General features: G+C 40.9%; 1 protein-coding gene and 1 long non-coding RNA gene across 4 annotated transcripts in view; one reads left to right on the top strand and one right to left on the bottom strand.

The window, feature by feature from the left end:
* The window catches only part of BLNK (B cell linker), an 80,509-nt gene that overhangs the window by 48,906 nt on the left and 14,652 nt on the right, over window positions 1-16,951 (bottom strand). The window contains exons 2-4 of one of the 3 annotated variants that reach the window (XM_009215068.4): window positions 12,636-12,700; window positions 7,609-7,674; window positions 3,091-3,140 (exon numbers count right to left, since the gene is read on the bottom strand). In XM_009215068.4, coding sequence (XP_009213332.2) covers window positions 3,091-3,140; window positions 7,609-7,661 — 103 coding nt within the window. In that variant the 5' untranslated portion in view covers window positions 7,662-7,674; window positions 12,636-12,700. Of the gene's footprint in view, window positions 1-3,090; window positions 3,141-7,608; window positions 7,675-12,635; window positions 12,701-14,800; window positions 15,033-16,951 lie in introns of those variants that run through there. The other 2 variants (XM_009215067.4, XM_003904061.5) reach the window with 2 other exon arrangements.
* Window positions 1-16,951, top strand: part of LOC116269523 — a 42,177-nt gene that overhangs the window by 11,681 nt on the left and 13,545 nt on the right. The gene's annotated exons all lie outside the window — the stretch shown is intronic.

The following is a 16,951-nucleotide window of genomic DNA, read 5'->3' as shown; positions in this document are numbered from 1 at the left end:
ATATTTAAGAGGCATTTAAGAGCAAATCCATGAGATTTGGAGATGAATTTTTGTAGAGGGTGAGGGAAAAGGAGGCATCAAGGTTGAGCCCAAGGTGTGTGGGTTAGGCAAAAGGATGAATAATAGATGGATTCCACCTCCCTTTTCCCCAAGCAGAAATAGAGGGAGAGGAGAGGGCCTGGGTGAGTAGATGAGCAGGCAGACAGGTGAGTGTGAGGGGACAATCAGGAGAGATGTCCACCCTGAAATCAGATATGTCAGTCCACTTAGGTTTCCAACAATTGACTCGGAACTCCTGGCATCTGTGTCCAGCATCTCTGATGCTGTTGGTTCATCTAAAAGTGGCAAATATTCCGCACATTTGTCCCCGAATCCTCGAATTAAATGTCACCTTCTCAGACAGACCTTCCCAGACCACCTAAGCTCTTCTCCTACCCCAGACTGATTCCCCATCATTGCACCCTTCCATTTTCCCTCACATCAGGTACCATGTTTGCTAATTTATATTTACCTGTTTGCTTTCTTGTTTCTTATCTGACTCCGTACTAGTCATTCAGTACTGTAAGGTCAGGGATGGCATTTTGTTCCCCACTTCAGATCTAGCACAGTGAGAGTCACATAGGACACACTCATGAAACACGTGTTGAATGAATCAGAAAATGTGTGAAACAGCTGAAGCACCTGGAGATGTTTATCCCAGAGAAGAAACCACTCAAATGACCTAACTTCTTAATTCTGTCCTTTGAAGTTGCACAAGACAATTCTATTTCTATTTTTCTTAATTTTTTTCTCATATTTTAAGAAATGGGATCTCGCTATATTGACCAAGCTGGTCTTAAACTCCTGACCTCAAGCGACCCTCCCATCTTGGCCTCCCAAAGTGCTGGAATTACAGGTGTGAGCCACTGTGCCTGGCTCTACTTTTCTTAATATTTAAAGGCTTGAACTGTGTGGCCATCAGGATAGACATAGGCAGCCACAAGGAAATGGATTGTATTTATATCCAGCCAAGGCCATCTGTCCCTTGCCAGACCATGGGAAACCACCACAGAAAGGGTCCAAGCAGAAGCTGGGCCTTGTGCATGGAGGAGCATGGTGGTGGGATAGGGGTTAAGCCCTGGATCAGATATTGGTGTACATGACCTCTGAGGTTCCTTTTAAACCCAAGACTCCATGATTTTATCATTTTCCCATCAAACTTCTTTAGTTCTTTAACAGGTTTAGTCTGTTTTGGTTTCTTTTATTTATTTAGAACTTGGAAAGAAGAATGTGTTTGTTCTCATGTAACTAGGAAGCTTCCTTGACTTATTGATTAGGTAGATATTAAAGCCCAGAACAGGGTCCCTCTTTTAGTGCCAAACTGTACTGGCATCCCCTGAACAACTGTGTAAACTTGCTGACTGATTGGCAGGGTGATGCCAATAAATACTCTGTGAATTAATGAGTGGTCCAACAGGCCTGTAACCAGACTTGGGCAGGTTGGTCAGCATTTTTCAGTGTGATAAGATTCGCTTTGGAGGAACTGCACTGTCTAACTTATTACTATCTTGATCAGTGGCAAAAAAATAAAATAGTAAGCATCATTTAAGGTTATGGTTTGGTTTTAGGCTGTTTCCCTGTTGAGAATCATCAATGATGTCTGTAGCTCTGTGGTTTTCACTGAGGGATATTCAGGAAATCTTTATATTTAATGCTATAGAAAGATATTTTAAAACTATCCTCCAAGGTATTTGTTCTAATAAAGAAAAGCGTGTTGAATATTTTACTTGGCTCACCACTGCCAGAAACACTACAAATCTCAAAACTAACCCTTCTTTCCTGCCAAAGTTGATCTTGGCTGGAATGAGGTTACAGGATAAACTTGGAGAGGACTGAGTGTCAGCAATGTGCCAGCAATAATTTATTACACTCACCCCTTCAACAATCCTCAAGTATCAATTTAAACAACTTTTGATGGAGGAAGTCGTTTCTTCCCCACTTCCCCCACACTCCCAGCCACAGATTAGATTCAGTAGTGCTGCTGTGGAATTCCAAAGAACTTTGTGCTTCCCATATCACTGGATTGTAATTACTTTTCTTTTCTTTTCTTTTCTTTTTTTTTAATTTGAGACAGGGTCTCACTCTGTTACCCTGGCTGGATTGCAGTAGCATGATCACAGTGCACTGCAGCCTTGACCTCAGTGATCCTCCTACCTCAGCCTCCCGAGTAGCTGGGACTACAAGTATATGCCACCACACCTGGATAACTTTCATTTTTTGTAGAGACAGGGTTTTGCCATGTTGCCCAGGCTGATCTCAAACTCCTGGGCTCAAGCAATCTGCCTTCCTCAGCCTCCCAAAATGCTAGGATTGCAGGTGTGAGCCACTGCACTTGGGCCTATAATTACTTTTAACATAATTGATATGGTTTGGCTGTGTACCCCCCAAATTTCATCTTGAGTTGTAGCTCCCATAATTCCCACATGTTGTGGGAGGCACCTTGTAGGAGATAATTGAATCATGGGTGCAGTTTCCCCTCTACCGTTCTGGTGGCAGTGAATAAGTCTCACAAAATCTGATGATTTTATCCAGGGTTTCCCTTTCTCTTGGCTCTCGTTCTACCTTGCCTGCCGCCATGTAAGACATGCCTTTTGCCTTCCACTATGATTGTGAGGCATCCCCAGCCATGTGGAACTGTGAATCCATTAAACCTCTTTTTCTTTATAAATTACCCAGTCTCAGGTATGTCTTTATCAGCAGTGTGAAAACAGACTAATAACAATAATCTGTCTTCCCTTCTAGACTATAAATTCCTCAAATGTAGAGTCTATCTTTAACTTTTAGCACTGTATTCCTGCCTCAGATGTGTGGGTACCTGGCACATGGAAGATGTTTAATAAGTGACCAACAAATAGGTGGGTAGATGGATGGATAAAAAACTACATCTCCACTGTAGTCAAATGCCTAATAGATTCAGTCATTCTTGAAATTAGGAAATAATACTTTTTGTTTTCAAATGAGGATAGCAGATTTCCCTTTCCATAAGCGTAAACGTAAATGTGAACATTAAATTAGTCAAGAGTCAGTTAAAGTATCTGAGAAATACCTTACCTGAAGCGTAGTCCCTTCGAGGAACACTTGGAGGTGCTTTGACTTTTAGCCTGGAGGTAACAACCATGAGACAAAAGGTCAGTGAGCAGAACAACGATGGTCAAAGCCGATGCTACAAGCTGATATAGAAAGAATAGATAGACAACTAATAGCATAATGGCTTCTCTTGGACCCATCAATGGACAGATTTGATGTATTGTAAATGTAGTGAAGCCATCAGTCAGGGGTTTTCCACCTCTCCCAATCTCCCCAGTGAATGCACAATGTGGCTATGACTTGGCAAAGGTGAAGTCAGGTGGAGAAGGGCTCAGAGAGGTCAGAATATGATAATAGTAAGCACTGAGTTCAGAGGTTCAAGGAAGATAAGTGTTGATTGATTGGTAAGTTAAGTGTTGATAAGAAGGTAAGATAAGATGAACTATATTTTAATGACTTAGAAATGTTTAACAGGAAAAAATCAGCTACAATAAGTATTTTGGTTGTAGGTTGGGCTAAAATTATTTTTGCACCGTTTAAAAAAACGCAGATAAGCCAGACACACTGGCTCATTTCTGTAATCCCAGCACTTTGGGAGGCCAAGGCAGGAGGATCACTTGTACCTAGGAGTTCAAAACCAGCCTGGGTAACATAGTGAGACTTCATCTCTACAAAAAAAACAAACAAAATGAACCAGGCATGGTGGCATGCACCTGTGCTCCCAGCTACTTGAGGGGCTAAGGTGGGAGGATCACTTGGGCCCCAGATGTCAAAGCTGTAGTGAGCCATGATCACTCCCCTGCACTCCAGCTTGGGCGACAGAGCGAGACGGTCTTTAAAAAGAAGAAAAGCCAAACAAGTGAACCGTGAGTGTCTCAGGATTGGAGATGATGAGACTTAGCATATTTAGTATTCAACTTGTTTTAAGCACTCTCAAAACTACTTTAGTACCTTTATGCACATATGAAATGTGCTAAATAGTCACAATCCTTCCTCATTCAATAAAAGAAGAAAATTAAAATTACATTTGAGAAAACTATTCCAAGTTTTGTAAATTCTGATACCTCCCTTTCCACTACTTGAAATGAGTAAGGTTTACAGTCAATTATTTTTAATAATTATTACCTATTTTAACTGAGAATTATTTGTTTAATGAAATATAAAATATACATAAATGAAACTTATATCCAGTAGCCTTTATTTACTAAAATATCATATCTTCTATAGAAGCAGTATAACTGCTATTATATACAAACATTTCATGTTTTGAAAAAAAAGGAGCATAGAAATTTGTGTTTGATTAAAAACACACACACAAAAAGAATTTATGAACCAAAATTGTAATTTGCAAAAATAACAGTACATATATTTACATAGAAATTCTGGTTTTCTTTTTTTCATAGGCTTTCAATATCTATTATTTCATTCAATTCTCCTCGCAAGCCAGCAGGGGGGGCTGGGAAGATACTATCATGAAGTCCATGATGAGGTATAGAGACAGCGATCGTCCAAGATGTTGCAAGGAAGAAAAACAAAAACAAAACTGGGTCTGGTGCCCAGGTTGGTTCGAGGAATAGTAAAATTTCACGGCCCGGCGCGATGGTTCATGCCTGTAATCCCAGCACTTTGGGAGGCCGAGGCGGGCGGATCACAAGGTCAAGAGATCGAGACCATGGTGAAACCCCGTCTTTACTAAAAGTACAAAAAATTAGCCGGCTGCGTTGGCGGGCGTCTGTGGTCCCTGCTGCTCGGGAGGCTGAGGAGGAAGAATGGCGTGAACCCGGGAGGCGGAGCTTGCAGTGAGCCTAGAGGGTGCCACTGCACTCCAGCCTGGGTGACAGAGCAAGACTCCGTCTCAAAAAAAAAAAAAAAAGGAATAGTAAAATTTCCAAAAGCACAAACCACCTGTTATCCGTTATTACTATCATTTCATAAAAGAAAAGGAAGGGTATTTTAACACCCCCAAATCATCTCAGAATAAAGGAAAAACTCACTAAAGGACTGTTGGCCACTCAACACTAGGAATAAGGCGTAGTTGAACTTTACTCTGTAGCTGGCTGCTGCGCACACCCCCCAACACTTCATGGTCCTTATTTTCTCACGCGGCCATAGACCAGTGAAAACTCTGTCACAGTCTTGTGTTAGGGAACCAGCGTGTTCAAGCATGCTTCCTCCTTTCAGGGTAGCACCTGTGGCCTGGCTTCAAGTAAAAGTGTAACTGCAAGTCACTTTGAGCTAAAGGGCCCCTGATGTCACCCGGGGTAATGACTATGGTGGCCATAATTTCTAGGCTGAGAAGAACATGGTTTGTCATATATAAAAGTGCTTTGGTCATCCAATGGGCAGAATGTTTGAAATAGAGGCTGTTAGCAAAAACTTGAGCTCCACAGCTGCTATAAATATGACTGGCCATGGAATAGAGAGACACTCTATGCAGAGGCTTCATGTTATTGAGAACTGCTGTATTGTAAAACTGGCAACTGGGGGCACAGAATAGAGAAACATTTTATGTAGAGGCTTCATGTTATTGAGAACTGGTGTGTTGTAAAACTGGCAACCAGAATTGCTAGTGATTGTAACAAGGACTATCTCAAAAAGAATAAGATTCTATCTGTAGCAGAAATAATAAGCGAAAATCATCACACACCTCTCCCAGTCACCAGACAGAACATGAAGCCAAATTCTCCTCCTCTGTAAGATGACCACCACCTCACAAGCAGAAGGCTTGTGTTTTATGTTTTGTGATGATCACTTTTGCATAGAAACTCATTTACATTTCATAGTCTGGAAATACCACCAAAAGTCATTTCTTATTTTTAATTTCAGCATAGATTAAAAAGAATAAGGATGCTGTTTTGAATGTATAGAGAAATGAACTTCTATAAACTATTTTTTGGTCCAAAATTTGGGGAGAAAAATTTGGTAATAGCAATCAAAACTTTAAGGACACAACTCCTTCTATTTGGAAATTTCATTTTAGGAATTTAGCCTACTGGTATATTCAAGGTCTGCAATGAACATGTATTAAAGTATTATTCATGACTTTTAAATTGGAAGAAACAACCAGAGAATTTTGATTGCTATTATCAAATTCCTCTCCATAAATGTTATACCAGTTTAAATTCAAATCCCCCCTTAAAGATGACCACCAATATATAGCTAGTTAATTGAATTGTAATACATTTAAGGTAGACTATTAAATCATCTGTTCAGAAAAGAATGTGGTTAATTTTTACTTACTAACAAATAAAAATGTCCATGAAATAGCTTAAGTAAAACCAACAAAGCAAGTTGGTAGAATGGCGTATGCACTATGATACCATTTATGACAAAAATGTATGTGTATATTATGTACAATGGCAGTGTATGTATGTTTAAGCACACACATACATACATATATACATACTTATACACACATACATACATATATATACACACATTGAACTTACCATGACAATGTCCCTTTCTGGGGAGTGGGTTAAGATGGAGATATAAGGAAATGGGAGATTTTGACTTCATATAATTCTTGCCACTTTAATATTTTTCCCTGGTGAATCTGTATTAGTTTTATTTTAAAAATATAAAGACTTAACAGAATACCATTTCCCATTTTCTCTTGAAAGAGACTTATCTACTAAGGCATATAAGACCTACTAAGGTACGTACGTCTACCTTAGATTTTGAGTAGGAAATGCAGATATGTACAATTTTTATTCTTTTTTAAAGAAAAAAGCTTAAGAGTTTTTGATGTACAAGGAGTTTTGAGATGCTAGCTTTCCCTCTCCAAGTGCCAACTGAAAAGTTCATTTTAAGGTAATAATTCAAAAAGCAGAAATCAAAATATAGAAAACTGGCTGAGTGCTGCGGCTCAGGCCTGTAATTCCAGCACTTTGAGAGGCTGAGGCAAGCCAATCACCTGAGGTTGGGAGTTCAAGACCAGCCTGACCAACATGGAGAAACCCTGTCTCTACTAAAGATACCAAATTAGCCAGGTATGGTGGGGAGTGCCTGTAATCCCAGCTACTTGGGAGGCCGAGGCAAGAGAATCTCTTGAACCCAGAGGTGGAGGTTGTGGTGAGCTGATATTGTGCCATTGCACTTCAGCCTGGGCAACAAGAGTGAAACTCCGTCTCAAAAAAAAAGAAAAAAAAAAAAGGGAAAACACATGGCATCTTGAAGAAGCTAGGGCTGTGTTTTATAACTTTTCATTTGGATTTCTCCATACATGTGTTCATAGCCCTTAGCTAAATGGTTATAGAAATGATTTTCCTGCTTTGACATTTGTTAGGCACCTTGAATGGGCATAGCTCACTTTCCCTGCAGTGAGAAGGAACATCAAAGTCCACTGAGTACCACCGCACTCACTTGTCCTGTTCCAGAATGTAGACCCAGCCACCATGGATTCCAGCCAACAATAAAGAAGGGTTACGTGCTACAGAGGTTGAAACTTCTCATCCAGGTAGCAGAGAAATTCGTTTTCTTACATGTAGCACATGTTGACTTATTTTATATAACTAAGTATTTAAAGAGAGTCAAACTTACTTTTTGATTTTATTCATTATTCCACCTTCATTGTTTTTAATATCATGGACCATCTTTTGAAGCTGCCTGTAAAAAACAAAATTAAACATAAGATACTAATAACCAGCCTGACTTTTTAAAAGAAGTCTTCTACTCTTCTCAAATACAAAAAAGAAGGGGGACGAACTCTACCAAAACAACCTCCAACCAGGATGAATTATATTGTATTTAATTAAATTGACCATCTGCTACTTTAGCAAAGGAGAAGCATGACTGATTCTATAAGGACTGTGGTCACTGGGCTATGTACCCCTCCGTTGGGATGTCTGGGCCAGTCTCAGGCTGTGAAGAAAGATATTTTGATTCCTTGCTCATTGTCTTAGAGCATCTACATTACGAAGATAGGTGCTACTCTGTGGACACAGAGAGGCTTCAATCAGGCCCAAGATTCTTTTTTGTTAAATGCTAGTAGGTAGCATCTATTAAAACTTCCATTTAAAAGTTACTCCTACCTGGAGTCATAAAGAAAATGACTATTAAATCTGGCTGATATTTGAAACTTCTGTAGAACAAAAAGTAATATTGAGGCAGGAGAATAGGGTCTGGAGGCAGGAAACCTAAGGCCAGTTTGCACTGACTACCTGGAACTGAATCAAAAGGAAAACCCCACCTCTCCATGCCCAAGCAACAAAAAGATCAGAGGCTACTACCTTTGCACTGTGTTATAGATGAAAAATGGAAAGTGCCTCTGATTGGTCCTCTCCTGTAACCAATCAGACTGGTCCCAGGCCAAGTCTTCCTGTGTAACTTCATACCTTCACTTCAGCCTCTGATTGATCACCTTCTGCAACCAATCAGACTGGTCGTGGACCACTCCTTCATTTACATAGGATGTAACCAAGTAACTAATGGGAAACCCCTAAAGGTATTTAAACCCTGGAAAATTCTGTAACCAGCGCTCTTGAGCCACTTGGTCAAGCCCGTTCCCACTCTGTGGAGTGTACTTTCATTTCCATAAATCTCTGCTTTCATTGCTTTATTCTTTTGTTGCTTTGTTTGTGCAGTTTGTCCAATTCTTTGTTCAAAATGCCAAGAACTTGGAAGACTGGTAGTCAAGACCCTCCACTGGTAACAACATGTACAAAATCAAAAGATAAATGACATGCTGGAAGAAATATTTGCAGTATATAGTAATAATAATAAGAACTACATATTAGGTTGCTGCAAAAGTAATCACGGTTTTTGCCACTAAAAGTAATGACAAAAACTACGATTATTTTTGCACCAGCCTTTCTTGATTTACAAAGAAATCTTACAACTCAATAAGAAAAAGAGAAATAATTCAATAGAAAAAATGAGCGAAAGATATGAACACACAGCTAACAGAAAACAAATACAAGTGGCCAATAGACCAATGAAAAGATATTGAACATCACTTATATTTAAACAAATCTAAATCAAAACAACAGTGAGATGTCTTTTCGCCTATCAGACTGGCAAAACACAACAAGTATGATAATATCCAGTTTTGAGAAGGTAAATTGTTACAATAAATATCTGTCAAGATTTAAAATGTTCATGACTTTTGACTCAGCAATTGGACTGCTAGGAATTTGTCTTAAGAATATGGTCACAACATGATGTCAGTATATACATATAAGCATGTTTATTGCAGCATGATGTGTAAGAACTCTCTAATCCTCCCTGCTTCTCCTGCCCTCCCCACAGCCATAACTCTGAAAACAACCCAATGCTCATCAATCATTAAAAAGAAACTAGTTAAAGAAATTCTGATAGATCCATGCAATGGAATGCCACAGACCCCTAAAAAAAAGAGGAATATACATCTATATTGCTGCCTGGAACTTCTACTTTCTAAAAAGGGGATTATTATTTTATGATGTTTTAAAATATTTGAATTTTTATAGCATATGTATATATCATTTATATTATCTGTGTTATATAAAAATATGGAGAAAAATGTTATAATGAGAGGATAGGGCCATGTTATGTTTTCCTCATAATAATTTTATGACTTAAAAAATGTATAATAAAATTTCACATGGCTCTTCCCTGAAAGAGTAGGATGTTGTAAATCACCTTTCAGGTAAACTCTTCCTTTCTTCCAAGAAAATTATTTGACTGGACCCTTTAGATAATGAGCTGTACACAGCTATTGTTCTTATAGGAAATGGTGATTTCCCCATAATCCTGAAAGCAGATTTTTCTGACTCTGGGAGCCAAGCCCTGGGATAGGTAATAGAAATAATTTAGCGTAGGTCTAGGAAACTGTTGGTTGAGGACATCTGGGAGAAATACTACCTTGGCCCTTTGTGAATTTAGAATGCCCATGCAGTGGAAGAATTGCTTTTTGGTGTGGTGGTGGAGCAGTTTAGAGGGTAAGAGGACAGCTTGTCAGAAGAACTCTGCCTGGGCAAGCCTGTGGGTGTCCTCTACCAAGTGTTAATTTAAGGCTAAACACTGCAGCGATGCTGGTGGTCTGCCAGGGCTGCTCTACTGAGGGCAGGCCCTCTAGCACTTAAGGAGTGGAGTGAGATTTACTGGATAGGGAATTGGGAAAAGGGAGATGCTCAAACGTAAAATGGGAACTTAGAGTGCGGATTTTGGGGAGATCTCTCTCCTTCTAGGGCTAATGGCTGTTAGGCACTAGAGTGCTGAAGAGCACAGACAAACCTGAGGGATTTTCAGTGGTGGGGGTTGGGGCGATGGCGGGGTTGGGTGGTAGTCCTGAATCTGAGGCTGGGTCTGGGCCTCTGCTCTGAGAAAAGCCACAGCCAGAGCCATCGCTAGCTTTTTCAACCATATAATCCCTCTCCACTGTCCCTGAATCTTCAGTAAGATCTTGTAGTAGCTTCAGCCCGGCCTCAGCTGGACCTTGGGGAAGAGAGTGTTCCACAGGCATGGAAGGGCGGAGGGAGGACAGGCTGGAGGTTGGAGTAGAAGGTTAAGAGAAACTTCTTTGGGGACACCCTTAAGGCTGCATCTTGGAGAATTATCTGCATAAGTGAGGGACCCACTGAGAGGCCCATGTTCAAATGTATGTGTCAGGGTCTGGTGCCACGTCATTGTAATTTGGGTCACATAGGAAATGAGACCACATTTTATACTCCCTAGCTAGGGAGGCCAGAGGCCAGGCACACTGATGATACAAGTGTAAGAGCTCAGGGAAGAGCCAGGCACATATTATGGGCTCAGTAGCAGAGAGAAAGGATGGTGGAGAGACACACAGAGGGTCCCTCAGATGGGCCCTTGAGTTGCCTCAGAACTCTACAGTTTTCTAGAATTTGTTCATGTATACTCTATGCCAAACCCCTTTCTCCTTTTCCTGAGGAACTATAGAGAATCTTTGAGATAGAGGAAAGAAGGAAATGAAAATAAGGGGTCTGGCAGTGGGGAGAAAGAGAGATTGAGAGACAGATGGGGTGGGGGGAGAGAAAGAGAGAGAGAGGGAGGTTGAAGTGGATTGATTGCAAGGAAATTCAATAATTTTATATGGAGGGCAGAGGGCAGCTCTAGTTGTAAGCTGACTATAACTGAATAGAGTATCTTTAACCTAAGTTAATGCTTAACCAGGTCGAGGAGCAAAATGAGCCAGCAGTAGGGACACAGGCGGAGTAATAGGGAACCAGGGGCCAATTTGCATAAGTGATTTTGCTGTGGATGTAAATAAACAGATGCAAAATGTTGCAAAAGAATTGGATGCAATTTTGTTATTTGCTCAGTTTGGCATTTGGTGCTTCTTGGCATTTCCTAATTACTTTTTATTGTGTATTATTAGAACTATAACAATTATACTATGTAACTATATCATTATAGTAAGTTACTGAAGTGTTACATAAACTATACTTTTTAAAGTGGATGCATAATAACAGTAGATATTTATGGATGCATGTGATATTTCAATACATGCATACAATGTGTAATGATCAAATCAGGGTAATTGGGAAACCCATCACCTCAAACATTTATCATTTCTTTGTGCTGAGCACATTCCAAATCTTTTCTTCTAGCTATTTTGAAATATACAATAAGTTATTGTTAACTATAGTCACCCTAGATAAATTATACTTTTTATATTTTAAAGTTTTCTTCTCTCTCTGTGTCTCGTTTACACAAATTCTGATGTCTATAGACTGCTTTGTTACAGCTGCCAAACTTCTGTGATCTGGGAAGACATAGTGACCCCAAACCAAGATTTGCTGTGATGCTCTTAGCTCATTATGTCAACTCTGCATGCATCTGGTGGTGCACAGTTCTGCTGCTCTCTAGTATTGGCCATTGTATCTTGGAGTGCTTTTTGCTCCTTATTACAACTTATAACACATGCCATAGCAAAAGAATGCACAACTGGCTATTCTAGGAGGGGTTGTTCTGGATTCAAACAGTAATCCTTTTGCTGACATGAGTTGTGTGTAGGTAAAGATAGGTAAGGCATAAAACAGCTTCCCTTTGATTCTCTCATTCAGAGATATCCTTCCATGGTGGGAAGATGGATAATACAGCCACAATGTCCTAATCTTCTAAAGTCATAGAGAGACAGCCATGCTCATGTAACAAAATAAAGTGAAGAACAAAGCTTATCTAATACATGTTTTAAAATATATATTAATATTGTAATTTTAAGTGGTATGGGCATTTTGGTATTTAAAAATGGTGAGCAGGTCATAAAAATAATTATAATACTTGTATAAACTGAATCGAATTTTATGTTCTCTCTTTTGTTTTTCATTTTCAAGCTTTTGAATTAAGACACGTAACTGAGTCACACTGTAGTAGTGTGACCTTGGGTAAGTCTGAATCTCGAGAGATTTAAATTCCAGGATGCACTGAGAGTAGAAAAGTCACCATTTGAAAGTTACAGCAGTTTTTTGCCTTTAAAGTGCCTTGCTTTAGAATCCGATAGACTTCAGGAGGGCTATTGAACCACAGCTGGCTGGGCCTGGAGATTCTCATTGGGTTGTCTGTGGTGCATCAGAAAATCTGCATATTATTATTATTATTATTATTATTATGAGACAGGGTCTCACCCTTGTTGCCCTGTTGGTGGGGGATGGACTGTCTTTGCTGTCACTCATCCTGCAAAAACTCCAACCTATAAAAAGGATATAAGAAAATGAGGATGTAGCAGGCAGGCCTCAGGCTTGGTACTATGATGTTTCCTGTCTTCCCAGGCCCTCCTGGTTGTTGGTCCCTGTGCTGCAGGTTGAATAGAGGAATCTTCTAGAAGGATTCCCATTGAATAGCCTTCCAATTTTTACTACCCATGCATAAGATGCACAGATTTTACACAACTAAGACACTCTTGACATTTTGAAATCTGCATGTTCCACTTAATATATTGTGAATATTTTCATAAGTGAGCAGCATCCTTAGGCTTTATCTGTATCTTTCCTTCCTCTGCAAACTGAGAGGCTTTTAAATAGCTGAAACTCTGATCTAAGTAGGTGTGACTAGAAGCAGTGAATCAGGACCCCTCAGCTTGAGGGATTAGAGAGATTACCAGACCACACGGCAAACTGAGACCAGGAGAAGCAAAGGCTGTGTGAGAATAATTGCCGAATGTCTTGTTTCTGGGAGCCTGGGATCAAGAGGCTTGGACCTGAGGGGCAGAGAGGGAGGGAACAATCTCTGGTTCCCCTTTGTGCCTTCAAACCCAGCCTCTCTTCCAGATCACCGTCTGAAACAGTGTTTTCTGGAGTAAGGTCTAAAGATTGCCTGTATTTGTTTATTAAAAATTCAGATTACTGGACCCTAAACCGTATCAATAGAATAAAAATTCCAGGTAGGGCCCAGCAATCTACATTTTGACAAATTTCCTAGACCTGGTGACTCTTATGCACACAGAAGGTTGAGAGCCATTTTTAAAAGAATTAGGCCAGGCCAGGCGCGGTGGCTCACGCCTGTAATCCCAGCACTTTGGGAGGCCGAGGTGGGTGGATCACGAGGTCGGGAGATTGAGACCATCCTGGCTAACACGGTGAAACCCCGTCTCTACTGAAAATACAAAAAAAATTAGCTGGGCGTGGTGGCAGGCGCCTGTAGTCCCAGCTACTCGGGAGGCTGAGGCAGGAGAATGGCGTAAATCCAGGAGGGGGAGCTTGCAGTGAGCCGAGATCTGGCCACTGCACTCCAGCCTGGGCGACAGAGAGAGATACCGTCTCAACAACAACAACAACAAAAGGCTTAGGCCAGGTTTATCCTCTTCTAGGCTAGGTTTAAATGGAAAGAGGAAAAGAGATGACTTCCCAACCTCCAGAGTATCGTCCCCCATCCACCATAGCCTGGAATAGCTTTAACAACAAATCTTACTGTTTCCTCCATAATGAGTGGCCAAAGGCTTACCCAGGCATTCTCCCCAGGAAAGGAAAGACACTGGCAATGGAATCTTAGTCAATGGTATGATGTCTGCTTTCAACAAGGGGAAGACAGCAGAAGGAATCGGCTGTGGTTGCCAATGGCCAGGCATTCACCTTTACCTGGACTCAGATTAATACAAGTCGGGCACAGTGATGCTTCCAGCCTGCCTGCCTTCTCTTCCCAGGCAGCCTGGTGTCAGAGCAGGGACTCTGACCCCAGGAGCTGAATGTATACAGCCCAGCCTTCTTCAGTGAGTCTTTTTTTTTTTTTTTTTTTTTTTTTGAGACAAAGTCTCGCTGTTGTCCCTCAGGCTGGAATGCAATGGCGCGATCTCGGCTCACTGCAACCTCCGCCTCCTGAGTTCAAGCGAGCCTCCTACCTCAGCCTCTCGAGTAGCTGGGATTACAGGGGCATGCCACCACGCCTGGCTAATTTTTGTATTTTTAGTAGAGACGGGGTTTCACCATGTTGTCCAGGCTGGTCTCAAACTTCTGACCTCAGGTAATCCGCCTGCCTCGGCCTACCAAAGTGCTGAGATCACAGGCGTGAGCCAACTCACCCAGCCCTTCAATGAGTCTTTTATGAATCGAAGTTTAGACCTTACATCAACTGGTAGTCTTTCTACATCTCCTTCTTGGATGAAAAGGTAGGTTAAAGAAATGGTCTTGACTTTGGCTGTACATTAGAATCACTTAGGGGACTTTAAATAATCCTGATACCCAGGCCTTGCCCCTGACCATTTAAACCAGAATCATTGACTCTCAGGGGATCCAATGTGCAGCCAAGGTTAAGAACCACTGGCAGTGTTATCAGGATAGGAGAACTTTGTACATACCCCAGGGAAGATCGTCTGGCCGAGCGAGCACAAGGAGAGGAATCCATAGAGAGAATCCACAGAAAGGTATCTGCAGGCTGAGAACAGCCCCAGGCACATAGAAGGATAAACAAGTTCAGGAAGGATGGAGTTGAAGGACAGCGAGCTCTTCCACGGCCAAGAGGGCATAGGGGGAGGGCAGCTGCACGCAGATATTTTGGCCAGATCACCAAAGTTGTCCAAGAAATTACGTATTTTACAAAAACACTTTTCCAATAATTTATATTAAATACAGGAGATGCTTTAACAGATGATATTATTTGTAAGAAGTTTTTTTTTTTAATTTAGTAGAAATAAGAAGATCAGAAAACATCTTGTTTTCCTTGTAACTCTAGTGCTGTCACAGAGGACAATGAAAGGCAGGTTTCAGGATTTTTTTTTTTTTTTCATTTGTCTTTCAGAAAGGGTGGAATGCAAAGCATTGCTAATCAGAGAAAATCCCTGTTTAATCTGCATGTAGGAATGGATTAAAGAGTGTCTCAGGTGAAACTGACTCTTTGTAAACAAACTGAACAAATAAATCCTTCCTTCTTCATCCCCTACATCTTAACCTCAGGTCCAGTTCTTGAGTTTCATCCTTTCAGTGTTCATAGGGCTGGTCCTCCTCTCTGAGCCAAGATCTAAGCCTACACTTTCCCCTTTACAACAGGAAAATGCAGCAGCTGGCAGCGGGGTCCTCCCACCCATGCTGTGAGGGCTTGTTAGGGCCTCTTTGAGCAAGTGTTTCTAAAACCCAGATTTCAACAGATCACTCCCTCCTCAAGAGTGCAGCAGCTCCCTGGTGTCCACTGAATCAAGCCTGAGCTTTTTGTCATGGCTCAGAGTCACTCAGTCTCACCCTGAGCTCCATGCTCATATAGAAATTTTATTTTTGTTACTAAATTTTAAAACAGCTCTATGATAGAAAATTGAAAACTGCCAATAAGAAAAAGGAAAAGGGCCGGGCGTGGTGGTTCATGCTTGTAATCCCAACACTTTGGGAGGCTGAGGAGGGTGGATCACTTGAGGTCAGGAGTTCAAGTACTGCAAGCACCCCTGGGGGCTGCTGGCTCAGCCCTTCGCTTTATCCACATAAACTTGGGTATATCCTTAGAACATCTGTGCTAATACAGTTGACCTGGTATCTCCAACTTATATGTTTCTAAAATCAATTTGGAGTAGAAATCTCTATAATGCTTTCCTTGGCATATATAGAAACAAAAATGTATCCATGAATACTTTTTACTATCAATGGATTTTTAAAAACACTTTTTTAAACTTAAAATTCAAATAAATTTAAATGCATTTAATTTAAAAATAAAAAAATTAATGTTCATCATTAGGTCTGCTGATTCTCTAGTTGACTTCCTCCTTTTTTAGGTGTTTAATATAATTGACTCTGGGTTTCTTTTTAAGATGCTACTCATATAGTATATTTTATTTTTGTGACTAAATTTTAAAACAGCTCTATGATAGAAAAATTGAAAATTGCCAATAAGAAAAAGAAAAAGGGCCAGGCATGGTGGCTCATGCCTGTAGTCCCAGCACTTTGGGAAGCCAAGGAGGGTGGATCACTTGAGGTCAGGAGTTCAAGACCAGCCTGGCCAACATAGTGAAACCCTGGCTCTACTAAAAATAGAAAAATCAGCTGGGCATGATGGCGCGTGCCTCTAATCCCAGCTACTTGGGAGACTGAGGCCTGAGAATTGCTTGAACCCAGGAGGCAGACATTGCAGTGAGCCAAGATCACACCACTGCACTCCAGCCTGGGTGACAGAGTGAGACTCCATCTCAAAAAAAAAAAAAAGAAGAAGAAGAAGAAGAAGAAAATGGAGTTTATAAGCTGGCATCCTTGGATCTTCAGGCTTGAAACTTCTGAATGTTCTTTAACCCTTTCTCTCTGTCTTTGACTCTTCATCTCACATCTCCAGTCACATCAAAAGGGTGAGGAACAGCAGCCAGGTATCAGGAACAGCAAGTGCAAAGGCTCAGAGGTGAAACTGTCTGAGATGTTTGGGGTTCAGTGAGCAGCTGAGAGTGGCAGGAAAGTAGGTGTTGAGGGGATGTTTACAAGACAAAGATGAGACCGCAGGGAGCAGAGACAGATAGTCAAGGGATCTGTTAGGCCAGGGA

This window comes from Papio anubis, chromosome 11, assembly GCF_008728515.1.
Source record: "Papio anubis isolate 15944 chromosome 11, Panubis1.0, whole genome shotgun sequence".
Lineage (NCBI taxonomy): Eukaryota > Metazoa > Chordata > Mammalia > Primates > Cercopithecidae > Papio > Papio anubis.
This window is presented reverse-complemented; position numbering and strand designations above follow the sequence as displayed.